At 41.3% G+C, this 18933-nt stretch overlaps 1 protein-coding gene across 2 annotated transcripts in view; it reads right to left on the reverse strand.

Moving 5' to 3' along the window:
• The window catches only part of mgll (monoglyceride lipase), a 46986-nt gene that overhangs the window by 16208 nt on the left and 11845 nt on the right, over nucleotides 1-18933 (reverse strand). For both annotated transcript variants that reach the window (XM_034087170.2, XM_034087169.2), the window contains one exon: nucleotides 6163-6269. In XM_034087170.2, coding sequence (XP_033943061.1) covers nucleotides 6163-6269 — 107 coding nt within the window. The remainder of the gene's footprint in view (nucleotides 1-6162; nucleotides 6270-18933) is intronic.

Here is an 18933-nt window from a genome sequence, read left to right on the forward strand (position 1 = left end):
ATATTATGTTTTTTTATTATTATATTGTGTCATTTATGGTTATCCTTTTTCTTGTAGTGTGTTATTTGTTGTGCATGTAAATGGCCTGCAAAGGCTAAAACATCAGGGCTGATATGATGTTTTTTAGATTTTCTTGGTAATGAGTTAATTGGATTTCACATATGATTATATAACACAGGTGACTCATTTTATCTGCGGCATGAATTAGATCAATTTTGCACGCTTATTACATTAGAAGGTGGCTGCAGCTTAAGAAAAAGGCACAATTGATTTGTATGGAGAGAAATAGATAATTAAAATGTCTCTTGGAAGCATTTGATGGAGACTATAGGGGCCCACATTTCATGTGAACACTTACTGTATATCGTATGATAAAATGTGTTCAGCAGATTATGATTATTTTCATTTTTGTTTAATTTATTGATGATTTGTTGTTTAACTGAAACAATATTTAATCTCTAAAATGCAACAAAAGTTATCTTTTTAGCTCATCTTAAAGAAAATCTATAAAACCAAAATATGTTAAGCCATTATTTGCATCATGTAAACATAGAATAACTGGTTCTATAATATGCAAATCCTACTCTGACGGAGCTAAGTATCGCTGGTGTCTTATTTTCTTTTCTTTAGCTTTCTAGCCCCTCAGACTATAATCATGTGTATTTTCTCCATTCCTGTTCATGTGTCTTCTCGCAATTATCACTGGCCCCGTGTATCTCCTAATCGCAATAACCGGCCTGCTCTCGTCTATCCCACGTGCTCCACTGACATCCAACATCTAGTTTCAGGCGGCCTGTGGAACTGCCAGTCAGCTGTTCCTAAGGCTGACTTCATCTCTGGCTACGCTTCCCTGCAGACCCTGGATTTCCTTGCTCTCACTGAGACCTGGATTACTCCATTCAACACATCCACCCCAGCAGCTCTCCACAGCATATTCCTTCTCCCATACACCCAGACCCACTGGCAGAGAAGGTGGCACTGGTCTCCTGCTCTCTCCCAAATGGAGCTTTTCCCTCTTCGAGCTACCTAACTTCACTCCTTCCACCTTTGAATTCCATGCCGTCACAGTAACCCATCCTATACCATTAACCATTGTTGTTCTCTACCGTCCACCAGGCGCCTTGGGGGACTTCTTGGAGGAATTAGATCATCTCCTCTCACACATCCCTGAATCTGGCCCTCCCTCCCTCCCTTCCTATTCCAATCCTAAAAAACTATTTTCCATCTTCTCCACCCTCTTGGACCCTCCCAAAGCCCCTTCCCCCTCCTCCCTTCTGTCAAGCGACTTTGTTAACCACTTTGAAAAAAAGGTTGATGATATTCGCTCTTCTTTTTCTGACTCACCTTTACTCACCGCTGGGTCACCAGACCCTCCTTTCACCCGCACACTAACCTCCTTTTGCCCTCTCTCGCCAAGTGAGGTTCTTACCCTCATTACCTCTGCCCGCCCTACCACCTGTCCTCTTGATATTCTACTGATATTCTACCGTTTCTCACCCATTTCATCAACACTTCTCTAACTTCTGGTCACTTTCCAAACAGTCTCAAGGAGGCAAGAGTAAACCCTAAAGAAACCCACTCTCAACCCGTCTGATGTTATAAACTACAGGCCTGTCTCTCTCCTCCCGTTCCTGTCTAAAACACTTGAACGCGCTGTCTTTAAACAACTCTCCTGTTATCTCCATCAGAACAACCTTCTGGATCCGCACCAGTCTGGTTTCAAGGCAGGTCACTCCACAGAAACTGCCCTCCTTGCTGTCACTGAGGAACTGCACACTGCCAAAGCGGCATCCCTCTCCTCTGTCATCATCCTGTTGGACCTGTCTGCTGCATTCGACACGGTGAATCATCAGATCCACCTTCGCACTCTCCAAGAACTTGGAGTTTCAGGCTCTGCACTTTCCCTCCTCATACCTCAAAGACCGTACCTACAGGGTAACTTGGAGAGGGTCCGAGTCCGACCCTTGTCAATTAACTACAGGGGTCCCTCAGGGCTCTGTTCTTGGTCCCCTCCTCTTCTCCCTGTACACAAACTCGCTCGGATCGGTCATTAGCCCGCATGGTTTTTCATACCACTGCTACGCTGACGACACCCAATTCATTCTGTCCTTTCCCCGCTCAGAGACCCAGGTCGTCGCACGCATCTCTGCTTGTCTAGCTGACATCTCTCCGTGGATGTCTGCTCATCACCTCAAGCTCAACCTTGACAAGACTGAACTGCTTTTCCTTCCGGGAAAATATTGTCCCACTCTTGACCTGACTATCAACATCGGCACCTCTGTTGTTTCCCCGACCCAGACTGCAAGGAATCTGGGTGTGATCGTAGATAACAACCTGTCCTTCACTGCAAACATCGCTGCTACAACCCGTTGCTGCAGATACACGCTTTACAACATCAGGAAGATACGTCCCCAGCTGACCCAGAAAGCGACGCAGCTTCTGGTCCAGGCTTTCGTCACCTCACGCCTAGACTACTGCAACTCCCTCCTGGCTGGTCTACCTGCATGTGCCATCCGACCTCTGCAGCTCATCCAGAATGCAGCGGCTCGTCTGGTCTTCAGCCTTCCTAAATTTTCCCACACCACGCCGTTCCTCCGCTCCCTCCACTGGCTTCCGGTAACTGCTAGAATTCACTTCAAGACACTGGTACTTGCGTACCATGCTGCGAATGGATCTGGCCCTTCCTACATCCAGGACATGGTTAAACTGTACACCCCAGCGCGTGCAATACGCTCTGCATCAGCCAAACGACTCGCTGCACCCTCGCTGCGAGGGGGACCCAAGTTCCCATCAGCAAAAACACGTGGGTTTGCTATCCTGGCTCCAAAATGGTGGAATGAGCTCCCCATTGACATCAGGACAGCAGAAAGCTTTCACACCTTCCGGCGCAGACTGAAAACTCATCTCTTTCGACTCCAACTCGAGCGATAGAATTACTAACAAAGAACTGCTACTGTAACAGAGCACTTATATACTAATAAAGGACTGGCTTATCTAAAGCCAGTTGAGTAGCACTTGAAATGCTTGGCTCTATGAAACCTGATGTACTTATATGATTCTGTTTTCTTCAAGGTTGTGTCTTCCTGGTCGAATGTACTTATTGTAAGTCGCTTTGGATAAAAGCGTCAGCTAAATGCAATGTAATGTAATGTAATACTACAGTATCTACATGTAGCTGTAAGAAAGTGTCAATACATTTATATTTGTAACTATTACTCTGTGGGAACATATGACCAGAGGCTGATGTATAAACAGACTATACAATACTCTTAATAATGCTATTTGATGCTGACACACTTTTTATTAATGTGATTTTCATGGCGTACTGATTGCTTGGTGTCTGAAATAAACTCAATCAAACACTAAATAAACTACTCTTTTGTCCCAGTAATGGTCTCTAAGCAAGCCACTTTAATCCAATCAAAGCTGTGTGAAAACATTTTTTGCACAAACTAATTAACTCACACATTTCCAAGCCCTAATCTTATTAACTGTTTATAAGTTTTTTATAATGTAATGAGAGAGGAACATTCCCAGACATCATCAGGCAGGTCCTCTCATTGTTAACTCTGCCTCTGCATAAATATCCACTTTGATTATTTCACCACTTATTGATCATAAATTGTTGTAGTCTGCGTGATATGTCCACATTTCTGTATCCACAAGGCCAAAATGTTCACTGTGTGCCAGCTAAATACAAAGTTTGCTCGTCTGCAGTTGGATTTGGAGTTAATTAAGCAGCCACCATGCTCTTTCTGGAGGTTGTTCTCTGGTAAATAGCTGCGGTGTGGGACAGATGGAACAAACCTCCAGTATGTGCAGGCTGTGAATAAATAAGAGCTCTATAATTAGAAATAAATACATTTGAGACGGAAGAAAGTGTGACAGAAGAACAGGAAGGGAAATGTGTGCTGAACTCTATGAAGGGCTCCCTGAGGCAGTGTGTGTGTGTGTGTGTGTGTGTGTGTGTGTGTGTGTGTGTGTGTGTGTGTGTGTGTGTGTGTGTGTGTGTGTGTGTGTGTGTGTGTGTGTGTGTGTGTGTGTGCGCATGCGTGCGTGTGTGCGTGCGTGCGTGTGTGCGTGTGTGTTACTAAGCTATAGATAGATGAAAAACTAGTGTCTCTGCCACTGGGACTTCCAGTTCAGTATTTTTAATTTAAGAGTGTGACATTTTACTGCGAGTCACAGAACAAACTGCTCCTGTGTGAGCAGGCTCAGTCATCCTCATCACTCACTCTGTTATCTCCCCTCTGCCTGCTTTGTATTGAGATGACTACCTCTGTAAATATTTCCACATTTGCAGCTGAGACTTTATTTCTTTGTCTTGTCACTCTCTGTCTCTCTCTGCTGTTTGCCTGTGGATGACTCCATTCTTCACATGATGTTCTTTTCGCAGGCTGATGAGTTCACACATTTCTGCAGTAACTTGGACCTGTTAACACCTCCCGTCCACACGGAGACGAAAACAAAAACCAACCGAATTCGATATCAAAAAAGTCTTCCGTCCACACGGAATCGGCACAAGAAACGTGTCCGTCCACACGAGACCGCTCGACCAGCTGGAGACGCTGTAGTACATATTCCGGGCCTGTAAGTGGCGCTGTACTTCCGCCATAAAATACACCTCGGGCTCCGAATCCACATTTCCGTGTCGGCCTCGCGTGGACAAACCGTCTATACCAGGGGTCGGCAACCTTTTTGATATGAAGTGCCATTAAAAAAGAAATTGTGATCAGTGTGCCGACGATCGTGAGTTGTCAATAATAATGACGACCGTCCGTTCTGTGATTCTCCAGAACACACAGATGGCCAGTCCGCCCCTGTGTAGCATATTATTTTCGATGAGAGATGAGCAGATTGCCACTGAGCTTTCAACTAAAGACACAGCCATGCAAAGACTGTGGTATTTGTACAGCTCCTTATGGGTACTGCAATTTGTGAAGTGCCGGCGCGGCAGCAGTGCTTTCCTCTGTGGTGAAACGATCAGCACTGCACCACGGAGGGAAGCGGCAGAAAGTAGCCTGGAGTTAAAGAGAGCCAGGCTGCGTTGCGTGCATGGCTTCCTTCTGCAAGTAACGGGGAGACGCACTCTGTCGGCGGTCTCGTTCAGGATCCGAAAATAAAATGTTTGTGTCAAAAAATATTTTGCACACTTATTCCTAGTGTGCCACTGGTTACGGTGCCGCGTGCCAATGGTGGCCGACCCCTGGTCTATACGATAGAGAACGTTAGCGGACTCAACTGATATCGTCTCCGTGTGGACGGGGCTTTAAAGCCCCTTGGTGGAGTTATAGATCAGTAAAAAGATTAACATTATCTAATTAAAGAAACTCTTACAATGAGGTGACATAATCAGGGGTGTAAAGTGGGATGGCCAACAACTGTCCGCTTTGGTCCCCTTCCTGAGACCAAGCCCATCTTCAAACTCAACCTTCATTTTGAATACATCTGTAAAGTTCTGTGGTGGAATTTTGCACGGTTGTGATACTATTGCAGTGACAGAATATGTTGACATATTATTTAAATGAAACTTTGGAGCAAGGGCTCAAAACACAAGGAGAACACTCGAACTGATGTCAGACACTAAAAACGTATTGGAAGTTACGGTAGGAGAATTGACGAAGACATTTGCTGTAGCAGCGAAGTGACACAGTTCCTGCCCCACCAATTCTCAAGCCCCCTCACCCAATCCCAAATATTTATCAAGTTCTAGACAAATACTATTCTTAATGAGAGAAAGTGGCACCCCGAGGTCGCATGCCCGAACGCTGACTACGTGAGAAGGGGTGAATACGGTCGCTAACCCAAAAACCAACCTGGCCACAACCAACATGCAAGACTCAAGGCAAATTGGAAAATAAATGTGTGACTTTGCAGCGGTGAGGTGAGCTTCCTAAATACAGTTCAACACTAAAAGCTGTTTAATTTATACTCTAATCCACACTGACATTTGTGGTGTTTTCTCCACCTACACACACACACATTGCGGCAGAACAATAGAACAATATACCACAGGGCCTAATTCGTTTACAGGCTTTGTTCCCCCAACAATTAACCAGGACCGTAATCAGCGCTTCGTTTGAGGCTAAGCTATTCTCTGTTTGAACTGCGGTGAGTGCAGGTGTGTGTATTAATGTATTGTAATGTGTTTTTGGGACTCACCGTGGTCGTGCGCAAACGCCAGCATGGACAGTTCCTTCAGTCTTTGTGCGATCTCATCATACGGCCCACAATGCTCCCCGGCTCCATGGGCAATATACACCAGAGCCCTGAGAGGAGGAGAGGAAAGAGTTAATTGAAGTGTTAACAAAAGCAGGCTTCCTTAAACCTATTTTGTGTGCTATCTTGCACAGATACAAACAAACAGCAGAAGTTTGCATTTATCTACAAGGAAGCGACACCTTTCCTTGACTTATCAAAGGGTTCCAGTGGAGAAAGCTTGAAGACATATCTCCTTCAGTACAATATGAGGAGCAGAATTGTACCATAAAGGACAAAAAGGGAGAACAAAATGATGCAAAGTTTTGTGTGTGAGCTTCTTTCCTGGAAACATGTAAATACATCTCTGTACATCATTGTTTTGACTACTTGTGTTTGGGTGTGTGTTTGAGAGAGATGGAGAGTCAGAGATTACAGAAAAAGAAGGGAATGTTAGTAGAGATAGCAGCTATCATCCATCTGTCTCTCTATCTGCCTCAACACACCCTTCCTTTCTAGCTCAAAGTAAACACTGAGGGAATCCAGTAAACAAGTTGTGACACACTAATTCACAGAAATCAACTTTGACTGTTTTCATGTAAACTTAAGTTCTGTTTTCGGAGAGTATTCATTAAAAGTTACATTAAGCAAAATGGAGCCTTTATCCGAATGTTTCTTCAGAACAGCTGATTCAGTGAGTCATTTTCCAACCAAAGGCATAAAAAAAGTTTAAAAATATCAAATATGCGTAGTTTTCCTGTTGCTTGGTGCAACAGAAACTATTTTGTAGTTGAGAAAATGATTCAGTTAATTGCACAGGAATTTCCTTTCTCACATAAGTGACTATAAACCACTTCTTGGGTTGGGTTTATGGTCAGCAGCTCAATTGTGTTTACCCACACACTGCTCATGGGGCCATACTATATTTCTGTATCTTCTATCTCGGCAGCTGTTTCAATTCAAATTAAATTAACAAGTTTTTTTCAATCTCCTCCAGGCCCACTTGAGTCCAAACATAACTAAGCTGGCTTTAAAGACATTTTGGGAGGTTGTTGAAACAGATGTGGTTAATTGAGGTGTATATATATTTATATAAAAATGATGTATCAAATTCCAATATGAAAACAGTGTGAAATGTGTCACTGCTGGGGAAAAACCTATAGATGACAGAGCTCTATGCGAGTTTCAACCAATTGTTTTAATGAGTCTCACTGTTCGCACCAAACAGCAGATTTAGGAACTAGCCGGCAAACAGACTGTTGGCCTTTAGCAGAGCCACAGATTTCCCTCAGGAGTTGGAAAAAAACGGAGCTTGAAAAGAAGGAAATTATTAGAAGAAATGCAAGGAAGTAAACATTGTATTGTAGTGGATAGTTTAAGTGCTTACTGCTTGTGTTGTTCCTTATACTAATAGGTTAAGTGGTTATATTATTGCCTGCAGGTAATTGTGTGATATGTAAGCCAGGATAATTGGTCAATAAAGTCTTTGTCTACCTTTTCTTTGAGGTACCTCAGTCTCATTACACAATGCACCAAGCAATCTGTCAAACATGCCCCAAAGGTAAACTCCAGCGATCACCGAATGTCAAAGAAAATGCTCTTAACACATAATACGGCTCATTATTTAAAAGCTACCAGGAGAATCCATTGTTCATTTCACCTATTAAATCAATTTCAGCCAGGAAAGAGAGAAGAGATATCATGTAAAGTATACTCTTTCAAATAAATGGTGGTTTAACTTAATGTTCTCTCGGAAAGAAGAGACCTTTTTGCTAATTAATGCCAAGGCTGTGCGAGCAGGTTTGTGAAGTTGTACTTCCTCTATCAGTGCATATTAAGCAGGGAGCTGAACTGAAACCCTGCAGTGTTCCTCCTCTAAGCCGCAGTGCTGAGAAGCTTCAATCAGCAGCAGACAATTAGCCCAAATGTATTCAGCGACAGAGAAAAAGGGAAGGGAGTGAAACAGGGAGAGAGTGTGTGAGAGTGTGAGGCGGGTAGAATAAGAGTAGCTGTTCATCAGGCTTCATTATCAATTCTCCCGCTGCTCTTTCCCTCCTTTTAGAAAAGCCATCGCCTCGGGGTAAGACTTCCTCTGCACTTGTTGTGTGTGAACATGTGAGTGTGTGTGAATGAGTGTCTTTGTATATTCACAATGTTCTGAGACACATGCAGAGGGGCAGCAGTGGGTGGGGCTAATCTGGCTTCATTGTAAAGATAAGTGTACAGTGAACCACACACTACAGTTTAATGTGATGTTTTTAGAGTCCTTTCTTTTTGAAGGCGTTATCCATCCATCATTCTCTCAGTACTTCTTTGTCTGCTTCATAACCTCACATTTTTCTCCATCTTTGGTTTCTCTTGTCAATTTCAATTTTAAGCAGAGCTGTCATGGACTAAATAAGTCATTTAAATATCTCTAACTCACAGTTTAGCAACAACATAATTTGTAGATGTAATCGACAGATCAGTAAAACGGGTTTCCCCACAGAATATCCTGTAAAAGCACAACTTTGAATCTTGTTTTTACCAGAGATGTGCTTATAAGTTACTTCGAAATAATTTATTCAGTATGACATTTTTAACAATGATTAAATAACAAAAAATCTCAGTCGACTTAGAGCAAAATCAGGGCAGGCCTAATGATGAGTACCCTTGATTTGCCAGATAGATAACACATAAAATGATGACGGCAACATGCCTGGTGAGTGGTGACAGCCAACAGCAGGAGATGTCAAATCTTTTTCTGAAGGATTTAATTAGTCACAAATCTGATCTTGACAGCAGTCTGCATTCATTCAGATACAGGCTCCTGCAGTGACAATATTCAGGCTTCTGCAGTATGTTGGCTCAGAACTGAAATGTTTCCACTTTGCTAAAAAATCTTCTGGCTCAAGAGGCATCTGTCTGGAACAAGTGTTACTTCAATAGGCTGTGACATTTTAGCATTGTACTGCTTTACTGAGAGATCTACAGTACCAGACCCCTTTCTTCACCTGGGTGAACACATGCACTACATGCACTGTGGGCTCTTTAGGGTGTTTGTACAGACAAGACCAGGCATGACAGACCTCTTAACATGACAGCTGTGAAAATGTGAAGTGCCTTTTAACCAGAGATGGGGTCGTTACTAAAAAAAAGTTATATATTACATATTACTTTAAAAAAAAAAAAAAAATATATTACACTACTTCGTTACTCTCTACATAAAGTAATTCGTTACTTTACTCGTTACTTTACTCGCAGGGCCGGCCCGCCCCTCCCTGCAGGCAGATCACGCAGACTGCTAAAGTTTCAAATGTTCTCTTTAGTTCAGTTTCCATTGTCGCATAAGACTGATCCAGATAGCTCCTGAATGTTTTCCTATTTGACCATGGCTGTCCTCTGTCTCCTGCTATCTGTATATTTTGCGCAGTCTATCTCTGCTCACTCTGTTGCGTCAGCGTGTTCTCCTGCGTGTTGTCCATGTGTTGCACTGGAGCCAGACTGGAGCCAGACTGGAGCACACCGCAAAGACTTCAGCCGAGCACGTACGAACTGCGCATGCGTGAGCGGCAATAACTCTCCTTACCAGCAGGCGGCGGTAGTGTGTATTCGTCATTCAAAACAGGCAACAACTGGAAAACAGAGAAGAAGAACAGACTACGTGTGTGTGATATAAATAAACAACAGCTATGTGCGTTAGCTTCACCTTAGCATGTGTTCTTTGCAGGTGTTTGTTGAGGTTTGATTATGACTGATTTTAGAAAGTAACGAAGTAACGCGTGTCGGGGCAATGTTAGTAACTGTAGTGTGATTACTGAATTATAAAAGTAGCGCGTTACACTACTCCGTTACCGACAAAGTAATATTATTACACCCAACTCTGCTTTTAACGCAAAGCAGAGTTGACAAATCACGATTATGTCAAGTATCTTTTTGCTGTTAATTGAACAGGAATGTTTTATTTGTAGGGCAGCATCTATTTATTGATTTGAGTATTGATACACATGTACATTACTTTTTTAATTGAATGGTTTTAAAAGGCCATACAAATATGAAATCATCAAATGGCCTATCCTATCATCATGGCTGTTTCTTAATTTGTCAAAAACTGATAAATGAAAATAAATAACTTGTTGATCAGTTGTCAAAATAGGCTGATTTAATTTATGTTTATCAGTTAGTAGATTTCTTGAAAAATGGTTTCAGCCCAGGATACAGCTCACACAATAATGTTCTTTAGCGGATGTTTTTGCCTTTAAAATGGGATCATCTTCACATGAACACTACAGTAATCTTTAGGAATACATGTGCGTTTCCACCTGCATGGTTATTCTCCCACCAAATGTGTTGGTTCCTTATCTGTGCAGCTGCAGGACTTTTATCTCTCAGAAACAAGAAAAGAGGCTTTTTTGTTCTAACTCATTATCTCTCTTCAGTCTCTCCCTGTCCTTGTCTTCTCCCATCTCTCATGGGAACTGGAGACTCACTTGTCTCCCACACTGGTTTCAGTTGCTGGAACAACATGGCTTATAACCAGCCTTATTAAAACTCTCGCAGAGTGAGACAGAGTCTGGTCCTCCCCCTGCTCTCCTCATAGCTACTCCAAACAACCGCAGACGCAAAACAAAGCCACTACCCTAATCCCCTTAATGCAATGCTGACTGGCTGCTCGAAGATTATTGAGGAACTCACAGACCTCTCAACTGTGCTCGAGTGCCACATTCTGCACCTTCCACTGTGAATGTTTTACAAAAAGCTGAATATTTCAGGCCTTTTAGGAAAGAGGCTGATGCTCAGAGAGTCTCACACTCATAATGAGGAGAGACCAAATCCTTGTAGGATTCCTCTCGCCTTGATGTGAAATTCTGTGATTTTCCATTATTTTTAAAAACAGAATCCATTTCATTTACATGTTTTTTTGGTAAGAAGCAACAGCCTGGCTATTTACCTCAGTTGCACTCACTGCTGAGACCTCATAACCACCATCCAGAGCAATACACCTGCAGAGCTGTTAAGATCTGCTTTATTCCTGCAAGGGGACCCACTAATTGTCTTCGATCACCATAATCACAAACATCCAATGGTGAGGAGCTTAAAAATCCAACTATATAAATACAAATGGAAAGTATGTCTGATGGCTGTTATAGTCCCCTTAGTAAGCGTGTATACTCCAATTTAACAGATTTGATGGTATTTTAGGAAGCTCATAGCTCAACAGTTGAGAAATATTAATTAAATTATGTTTACATTTCATTACTTTGGAACAATGAGGCAAAGTTTGGTAAGGAGAGAGTAATATATATCTGCAGTCATGTACATTATGTGCCTAAATTCTTTATTTAACCTAGTTCATTTTGCTTTATGTTTTCTTTTCTATCTAACATCTATACAGGCCTCTGAAACATGTTGATTATTGAGAAAATGCACAAGAGCTTTGGTGCTAACTTTGACAGAGCTTTGCAGGTCTCCCTTGAAAAAGAGATCTATGATCTCAATGGGACCAATCTGGTTAAATAAAGGTTTGAAATGAAATGAAATGAGAGCTAAAGTGCCGCAAATAGAACAAATCCGGTAATCTGCATCATGGATCGTTTCATGGAAAAGTTTAATACAAATGTACTAGCAGATCGAAGTGTGCGATACTGTCAGTGTTTACAAGCAGAACAAAATCCCTTTTTCACCAAAGATATTTGAAATGTGACGGCAGCCAAAGCACAGGTGTGACTGATCAAATGAATGATGGCTTGATTCCAAGCAGCTGATGAAGTTTGCTCTCTTTCAAACGGCGATGGCTTACTTGAGTTAAATGGAGACATTATTTGACTAATAGGACAGGTCAATGGCTGCTGCAAAAGGCTAATACCACCCTGCCTTTGTTGCACCTGATTGGGCAGGACAATATTTAATCAGGCTGAACAACTTCAAAGACATTATATTTGATATTTGAATATATTGATTTGGACAGGTCGCTGGGGGGATTGTTCAACACCATGTGATAGGTGTTACTGAAGTGCCTTTGTTTTTCTTAAACATACCAAGGAGGTTCATTCTTGGCACTGAAGGGATTTCGCTCCATGCTTCCAGACTGGACAGGAGCCAGAAGACGAGACAGAGCGACTGAAGACTGGCATTTTAATACGATTAATAGACTTAGACTGCTCAGAACTAAATGGTGCATGTGTGTGTCCCTTTACTCTAATCTTGTGTCTAACACAGTGTGAGTGTAGGAAAAAGAACCACAAATTGCTGAGCAAAGAGTTGCCCAAAGTATGTATTTGTGTGTGTGTATGTATGTATGTATTTATGTATGTATGTGGGTGGGTGACCACATCTGGGCTGTTAAGTGCAGACTCAGTGAATGTACATAGGGGTAGTATAGTAAGGGGTGTGTATGGATATATAAAGGCAACAATTAAAGGAAAGGAGAAAGAAGAGAGGACCGAAGATAGAAAGAGAAGATATAAGACAGAGGAAACAGGACATTAGCAGCCTTTGAAAGCCAAACTTAGAAACGTTTGAGGACTATAAAACCAAAATTAAGAGACCACATGAGCAGCCTGCCAAAATGTAAACTTAACGAATATTGTATAAGCTAAAGTAAAGTTGTTTACTTTCAAATAGATTATATTTAAGCATAGGCCAAACAGTATTTAAAGTCAACAGATGTTAGAAACTGAATACAAAAATCTAGCTACACTATTTACAGTTATCTTGTCAGCTACAGTATCACACTGCCAGAGCAGCTGCAGTGTATTGTGGTCAATTCAAGGCATTTCAGAAGGTGTTAAAGACCCCTTCAGGCTTTGTAAGAACTAGAGATGTCCCGATCACGTGATCGGGGATCGGAGCCGATCACGTGATTTTCAAAAGATCGGGAATCGGGAGAAAAAAATCGGGGATCGGGAATTTTTGTTGAATTCTTTTTTTATAAAATATTTGTATTATTTTAATTAATGTTTCAAAACAAAAATGACCATGTTCACGTCTTAAAGTCATTCTGAGGACTTAGTTTTGGTTTAAAATTACACAACATCATGTATGTGTTGCTTTCTTTGGGCTTGTTTTCAGACCTGGTTGCTTATTTCTCTCAAATCTGGCAACAGAGTGGGCGCAGTGTCTAATAGTAGCAGTAAGCTAACGAGAGGCTACGTTCAGCTGGTGACTCGGGAGTCGGGACGGAGAAAATGTCAGGAGTTTGGAAGCATTATAAAATTGAAAGCAAAGGCAGTGTAACAGCCAGATGCAATGTTTGCAAGGCAGAGGTTCCGCGTGGTGGAAAGAACAGAGCTACGTTCAACACGACCAATCTAATGCGCTACCTGAGAAACAAACATCAACAACAACACGACGAGTACACAGCGGCCACTCAGGTAACGGCACTGAAACAACCAACACTTTCAGAGACTTTTAAAAGGAAAGAGAAACTGCCCCAGAACAGTGAAAAGCCAACAAAATAACAGCCAAGATAGCTGAATTCATCGCGTTGGATGACCAGCGTATCTGTTACCTTTTTTTTCTCTTAATGCATTGCATAAAGATCGGATCGGGAAAAATCGGTATCGGCAGATTGTCAAAATCAAATGATCGGAATCGGATCGGGAGCAAAAAAAGGTGATCGGGACATCCCTAGTAAGAACCCGTAAAGTCCCAGGTGACGGTGAGATATTAAACACTTGGAGCAAAAGCAAAATGGATATGACAGACTAAGTGACAGACCTGTGGGAAATGAGATGGAGTCGGATGAAGTGTGACAAACTGGTACAGAAAATAAAGTGTGTGGGTTCTGCACAGAAAACACAACAGACAGAGACAGATGATGTTGCTGTGCGATGGAGAGAAGTGGAGTCAGATAAACAGCAGACGGCCACAGAAGGGGAGTTTACACCAGTCATACTGAAAGGTAAACCAAAGAGAATACTGGAAATGTTCCGCTGCATAATGAAAAAGGAGGAACATTTTTCATGACGCAACAAGCAAACTGCATACTCTGTTATCTGCATAGATAGAAAATCACACACAACCTACAGTATCTGCACGATAAGGTGGTGATAGGGTTTGACATTATACAATGGCATGATGTTCTCAGCCACGGTTAGATAGAAAATGGCATAAGTGATAGTGTGTGAGTTTAAGAGCGTTAATTATTAATAAACAAGACTAGGGATGGGTATCGTTAGGATTTTATCGATACTGATACTGCTTAACGAACCGTGACGGTTCGGGACGAATATGGATACCGTTACACTCCTAATTATCAGTAATCATTTTAAAGTTACACAGAGACATTGGATTAACCGTCTTTATGCCCTTGAACACAACTTTTGATCACAAAACAGCAAAGGTAAGACATAATTTCTATCATGGCTACGTAAAGTCAAGTTGTTTTCTTGCCCTTTCCTGGCTGCTAGTTCAGTGAGTCTTGGTCGTACAGTGATGAGACTTATACCAATGGAATCTGTGGAATCTTTCATGTGATATGTCGTTTGTGCAGATAAAATGACGTAGAAAAGATAGCTTTTGCCAGTTATGTGCTAAAGTAGCCGTTAGCCCGTTTCGCTAAGTGTTGATTTTAGACTCTTGGTGTTGGACTTCTGTTCCGTGTAGGTAAAATGGTTAATATCGTATGTTAGCTGAGATTCTTCCCGTTAAGTGTGTACCCAGCTAGCGGGGAAATTTCTCACAACATTGACTAACATTACCTACAGGTTCTAATACGTTTTTAAAGAAACGTTTTAATCTGATGTTCAAAGAAGAGTTTTTAGGATGTTTATTTTTTCAAATAATGTTCCTATAAGGTTTAAGGTTAACTAAGACATAACGTTTTAACTGCAACATTCAGAGGATGTTTTGAGGATGTTATTGAGGCCTGAGATGACAGAAAGTGTTTTTATAAAACGTTCCTTTAATGTGATATGTTAACAAAGGTGGAACGCTTTGCCAGCAACATTCTAAGGATGTGTTTTGGACGTTGTTGGGTAACACATTAAACATGTTCTTTATAAAACATTCCCTCAATGTTACATGATAACCAAAGAAGAACATTTTGAAAGCAACATTTGGATAATGTTTTCAGGAGATTATTCTTTTTTTATAAAACATTCCTGTGATGCGAAATATTAACACGGTCATGGTCAACGTCAGATTTATTTGTAGTGCGCTTTAAAAAAACAAACTTGTTGCATTTGTTTGAAAAGGATGTTTAAAAAAAATCTGATGTCACCACATTTTCCTTTAAAAAAAACAAACAAGCACGTAATTCATGATATTGCATGTTTGCGTAGGCATGTCTGAGTTCCCAGCTAGACATTGTTGGTTCTAAAAACATTCTGAGAATGTTACGATTCATTGTTCTAGGAATGGTTTCATCGAGAAGTTTTATTTTGGTTCCAAGAATGTACTTCTGAAAGGTAGGATACCGTTCTTTAAAAACATTCTTGAAATGTTTGGTGATAACATTGTTCGAACATTATACCCCAAGTGTTTTTGTTGGTTATAGACATATCTCTATGGTCATATGGATCGAATAACACTTAGAAAACCAAAGACAGACATATAGAAGAACGGACCGACTATCACTGCCCGTCCCTGAAACCCCTGTTAGTGTTTGTATGTGTTTGTTTCTACTGTGTGTCTCTCTCTCCCTTCACCTGCCTGCTGGTCTGCTCTACACGGCTGGGAGCAATCTCCAATCAACCACACCTGCAACCTGCTCATCAGTCACACTATGAAAGCCTGCAGCCTGCACTCATTCCCTGCCAGATTGTTGCCGTGAACGGTTTGTTGTGTGCCACTCTAGATTTTTGCCAGCATATTCTTTGACAACTTTGCCTGCTTTTGCCTTACACTCATTTTTATGTCTCTCCCAGGAGGAATCCAAGGCCTGCCACACAATCAAGACCAGCCAGGCCTCTCCACTCTGGAACAACTGTTTCCCACTGCCGCCATAACCAACCTCCACTCCCAGCTCCCCTTTTCTAATAAACAAATTACTTTCACCAGCTGATTCCGAGTCATCCTTGTACATGTGTTAATAGTCAAATTCCAATAGTTAAGTAAACTATCAAAATCATCCTAATGACCACAGTAGTCAGTCCAGTTACCCAGGAATTTTGAGTTGAACAATTACAGGAATATTATGTCTTTATGTTCTAATAATGTAAACATATTTTTAGTAAATTGTTACCACAGAACATTTGCATAATGTTTTAAACATAAAACATGTTATCCTTCTCTAAAATAATAACATTCTGGCAACATAAACAAATCTAACTTGCAGCTGAAAACATTTTAAGAACAGTAGGGCATAATGTTCTAACAATGTTATCAAAAACATTTTAAGAATGTTTTTAGAGACCGTTATCCTACCTTTCAGAAGAAAATTCTGGGAACCAAAAGAAAACTTCCCGCTGAAAACATTCCTAGAACAATGAATGTAACATTCTCAGAATGTTTTTAGAACCAAACATTTCTAGCTGGGCAGCCCTCTCCTCTACTCCCTGTTCACTCAAGACTGCGTGGCCACACACAGCTCCAACACCATGGTGAAGTTTGCTGACGACACGACCGTCATTGGCCAGATCACAGACGGCGACGAGACGGCGTACAGAGAGGAGGTCGAAAACCTGACATCTTGGTGCCAGGATAACAACCTCCATCTCAACGTCAGCAAAACAAAGGAGCTGATTGTGGATTATAGGAAGCAGCAGAGAGAGGGACACGCCCCCATCACCATCAATGGGACTACGGTGGAGAGAGTCAGCAGCTTCAGGTTCCTCGGTGTCACATCACTGAGGACCTGACATGGACTCTTCACACCACCACCATCACCAAAAAGCTCGACAGCGGCTCTTCTTCCTCCGCAGGCTGAGGAGGTTCAACATGGACTCCAGGATACTCTGCAACTTCTACAGGTGCACCATAGAGAGTATCCTGACTGGCTGCATCACGGCCTGGTACGGCAGCTGCACCGCCCTCAATCGTAAGGCTTTACAGAGGGTGGTGAAAACTGCACAGAAAATCACCAGGACGGAGCTGCCATCCATGGAGGACCTTTACTCCCAGCGGCTCAGGAAGAAATCCCTCTGGATTATAAAAGACCCCCATCACCCCAGCCACAAACTGTTCAGTCTGCTGCCGTCTGGCAGGCGTTACCGCAGCATCCTGACAAAAACCACCAGATTCAGAGACAGTTTCATCCCACAGGCAATAAGACTGTTAAACACCTGAACTGTTGTACCAACATCCACAACATTCATCTGCTACTTAGTAATTATGTATCTTTGTATTTATCTAATATATCATTCCAATAGCTTGCATATAGACTCTTATTTCACTACTTCACTTTTTTTAAACTATTTTTGTATTTTGTATTTACTTTTTAATATTTACTTGCACTATATTTTTCTGTTTTTCTGTATTATTGTGTTGCACTGTTGGAGAAGCCTGTGACCTAAGATTTTCATCGACACAACTACTCTGTAGCTATGTTCGTATGACAAATAAAGAACCTTGAACCTTGAACCTTGATAGCAGCACCGTTTGTCCAGCGGCTTAACGGTAAACCGATAACGTCCAATCGGCTACCGGTACTGACTTAGTACCGGTTCTCGATACCCATCCCTAGTCAAGACACTATTTTAAAGGGGCCCTATTATGCTTTTCAGTTTTTTTTTTCCTGTAGTGTGTTACAGTATGTATAGGTCTTTGTACATGTAAATAAAAGGCTAAAATTCTCCCACATTCCCCCGCTGCCTGAATTGCCTCCATTGGACTCCTTTGTTTAGTTGCGCAACTAAGTGACATCACTATGTAACACTTGGACATCTATTGGCTTGCGCTTCAACACATTGTGCATGATATGCTAAGCAGTTGACCAATCATTGAAGAGGCATCGAGCTAACCAATCAGAGCAGACTGGGCTCTGGTTTCAGACAGAGGGTGAAAAGAGGTTCTGCAGCACAGGCAGTATGAGAAGAATAAAGAGCTTTTTGAACATTAAAGCATGGAGACATGTCACAGTAGAGACACTACATAGAATTATGAAACCTTGAAACAAGTATAAAAGGGCCCCTTTAAACACTTACAAATGAAGTTTATCTTTCATTTAGAGATTCAGTTAACATGCTTTAATGCTGCTAAAATGAAAAATAACATGCATTTCTTTATTACATGTTTTATGTTAATGTTAATGTCTTAAACATTTAAATAATATACTACCTTTGATCCCATGCTGTCACCTCTATATTTTAAAGCTTTGGATGTTTGCATAACCCATTTCCTGTTTTCTTCTGTAAATGTATTTTGCTTTTTCGGCATCTTATCACTACTTGCTGCTGCAAAATGTTCCTTTCCCCACGGGCTACTTTAAATTACATTTAATGCTGTATAATATTTTGATTTAGGAAATCCTAAAAAGTTATATAGAGTACTGATTATTTACAACAATCCATGTCTCGTTTTATTTGACAGTTAAGCTGTTCATTGTACTGTCATTTCAAAGATGCAGTTCTAGCTTACTGTTAAATCCTTTTAAAATTGTTAAGTCATTGTAAAAATGAGGAACAGTGGGATGAGAAGCTAAAATTAACTTATCTGTTTCCTCTCTTCTTTTCTTATATTCGTTAATTGTGAAAGATCACAGCTGGCTCTGGGATCACCTACTAAATTAGTTTTATGGTCATACAATTGGTCCTAATATTTAATAAAGTGCATTACTCAGCCAAAATGTGCCCCCAAGTGCAAATATGAAGAGAG

Source organism: Pseudochaenichthys georgianus, chromosome 7 (assembly GCF_902827115.2).
Source record: "Pseudochaenichthys georgianus chromosome 7, fPseGeo1.2, whole genome shotgun sequence".
NCBI classification, from domain to species: Eukaryota; Metazoa; Chordata; class Actinopteri; order Perciformes; family Channichthyidae; genus Pseudochaenichthys; species Pseudochaenichthys georgianus.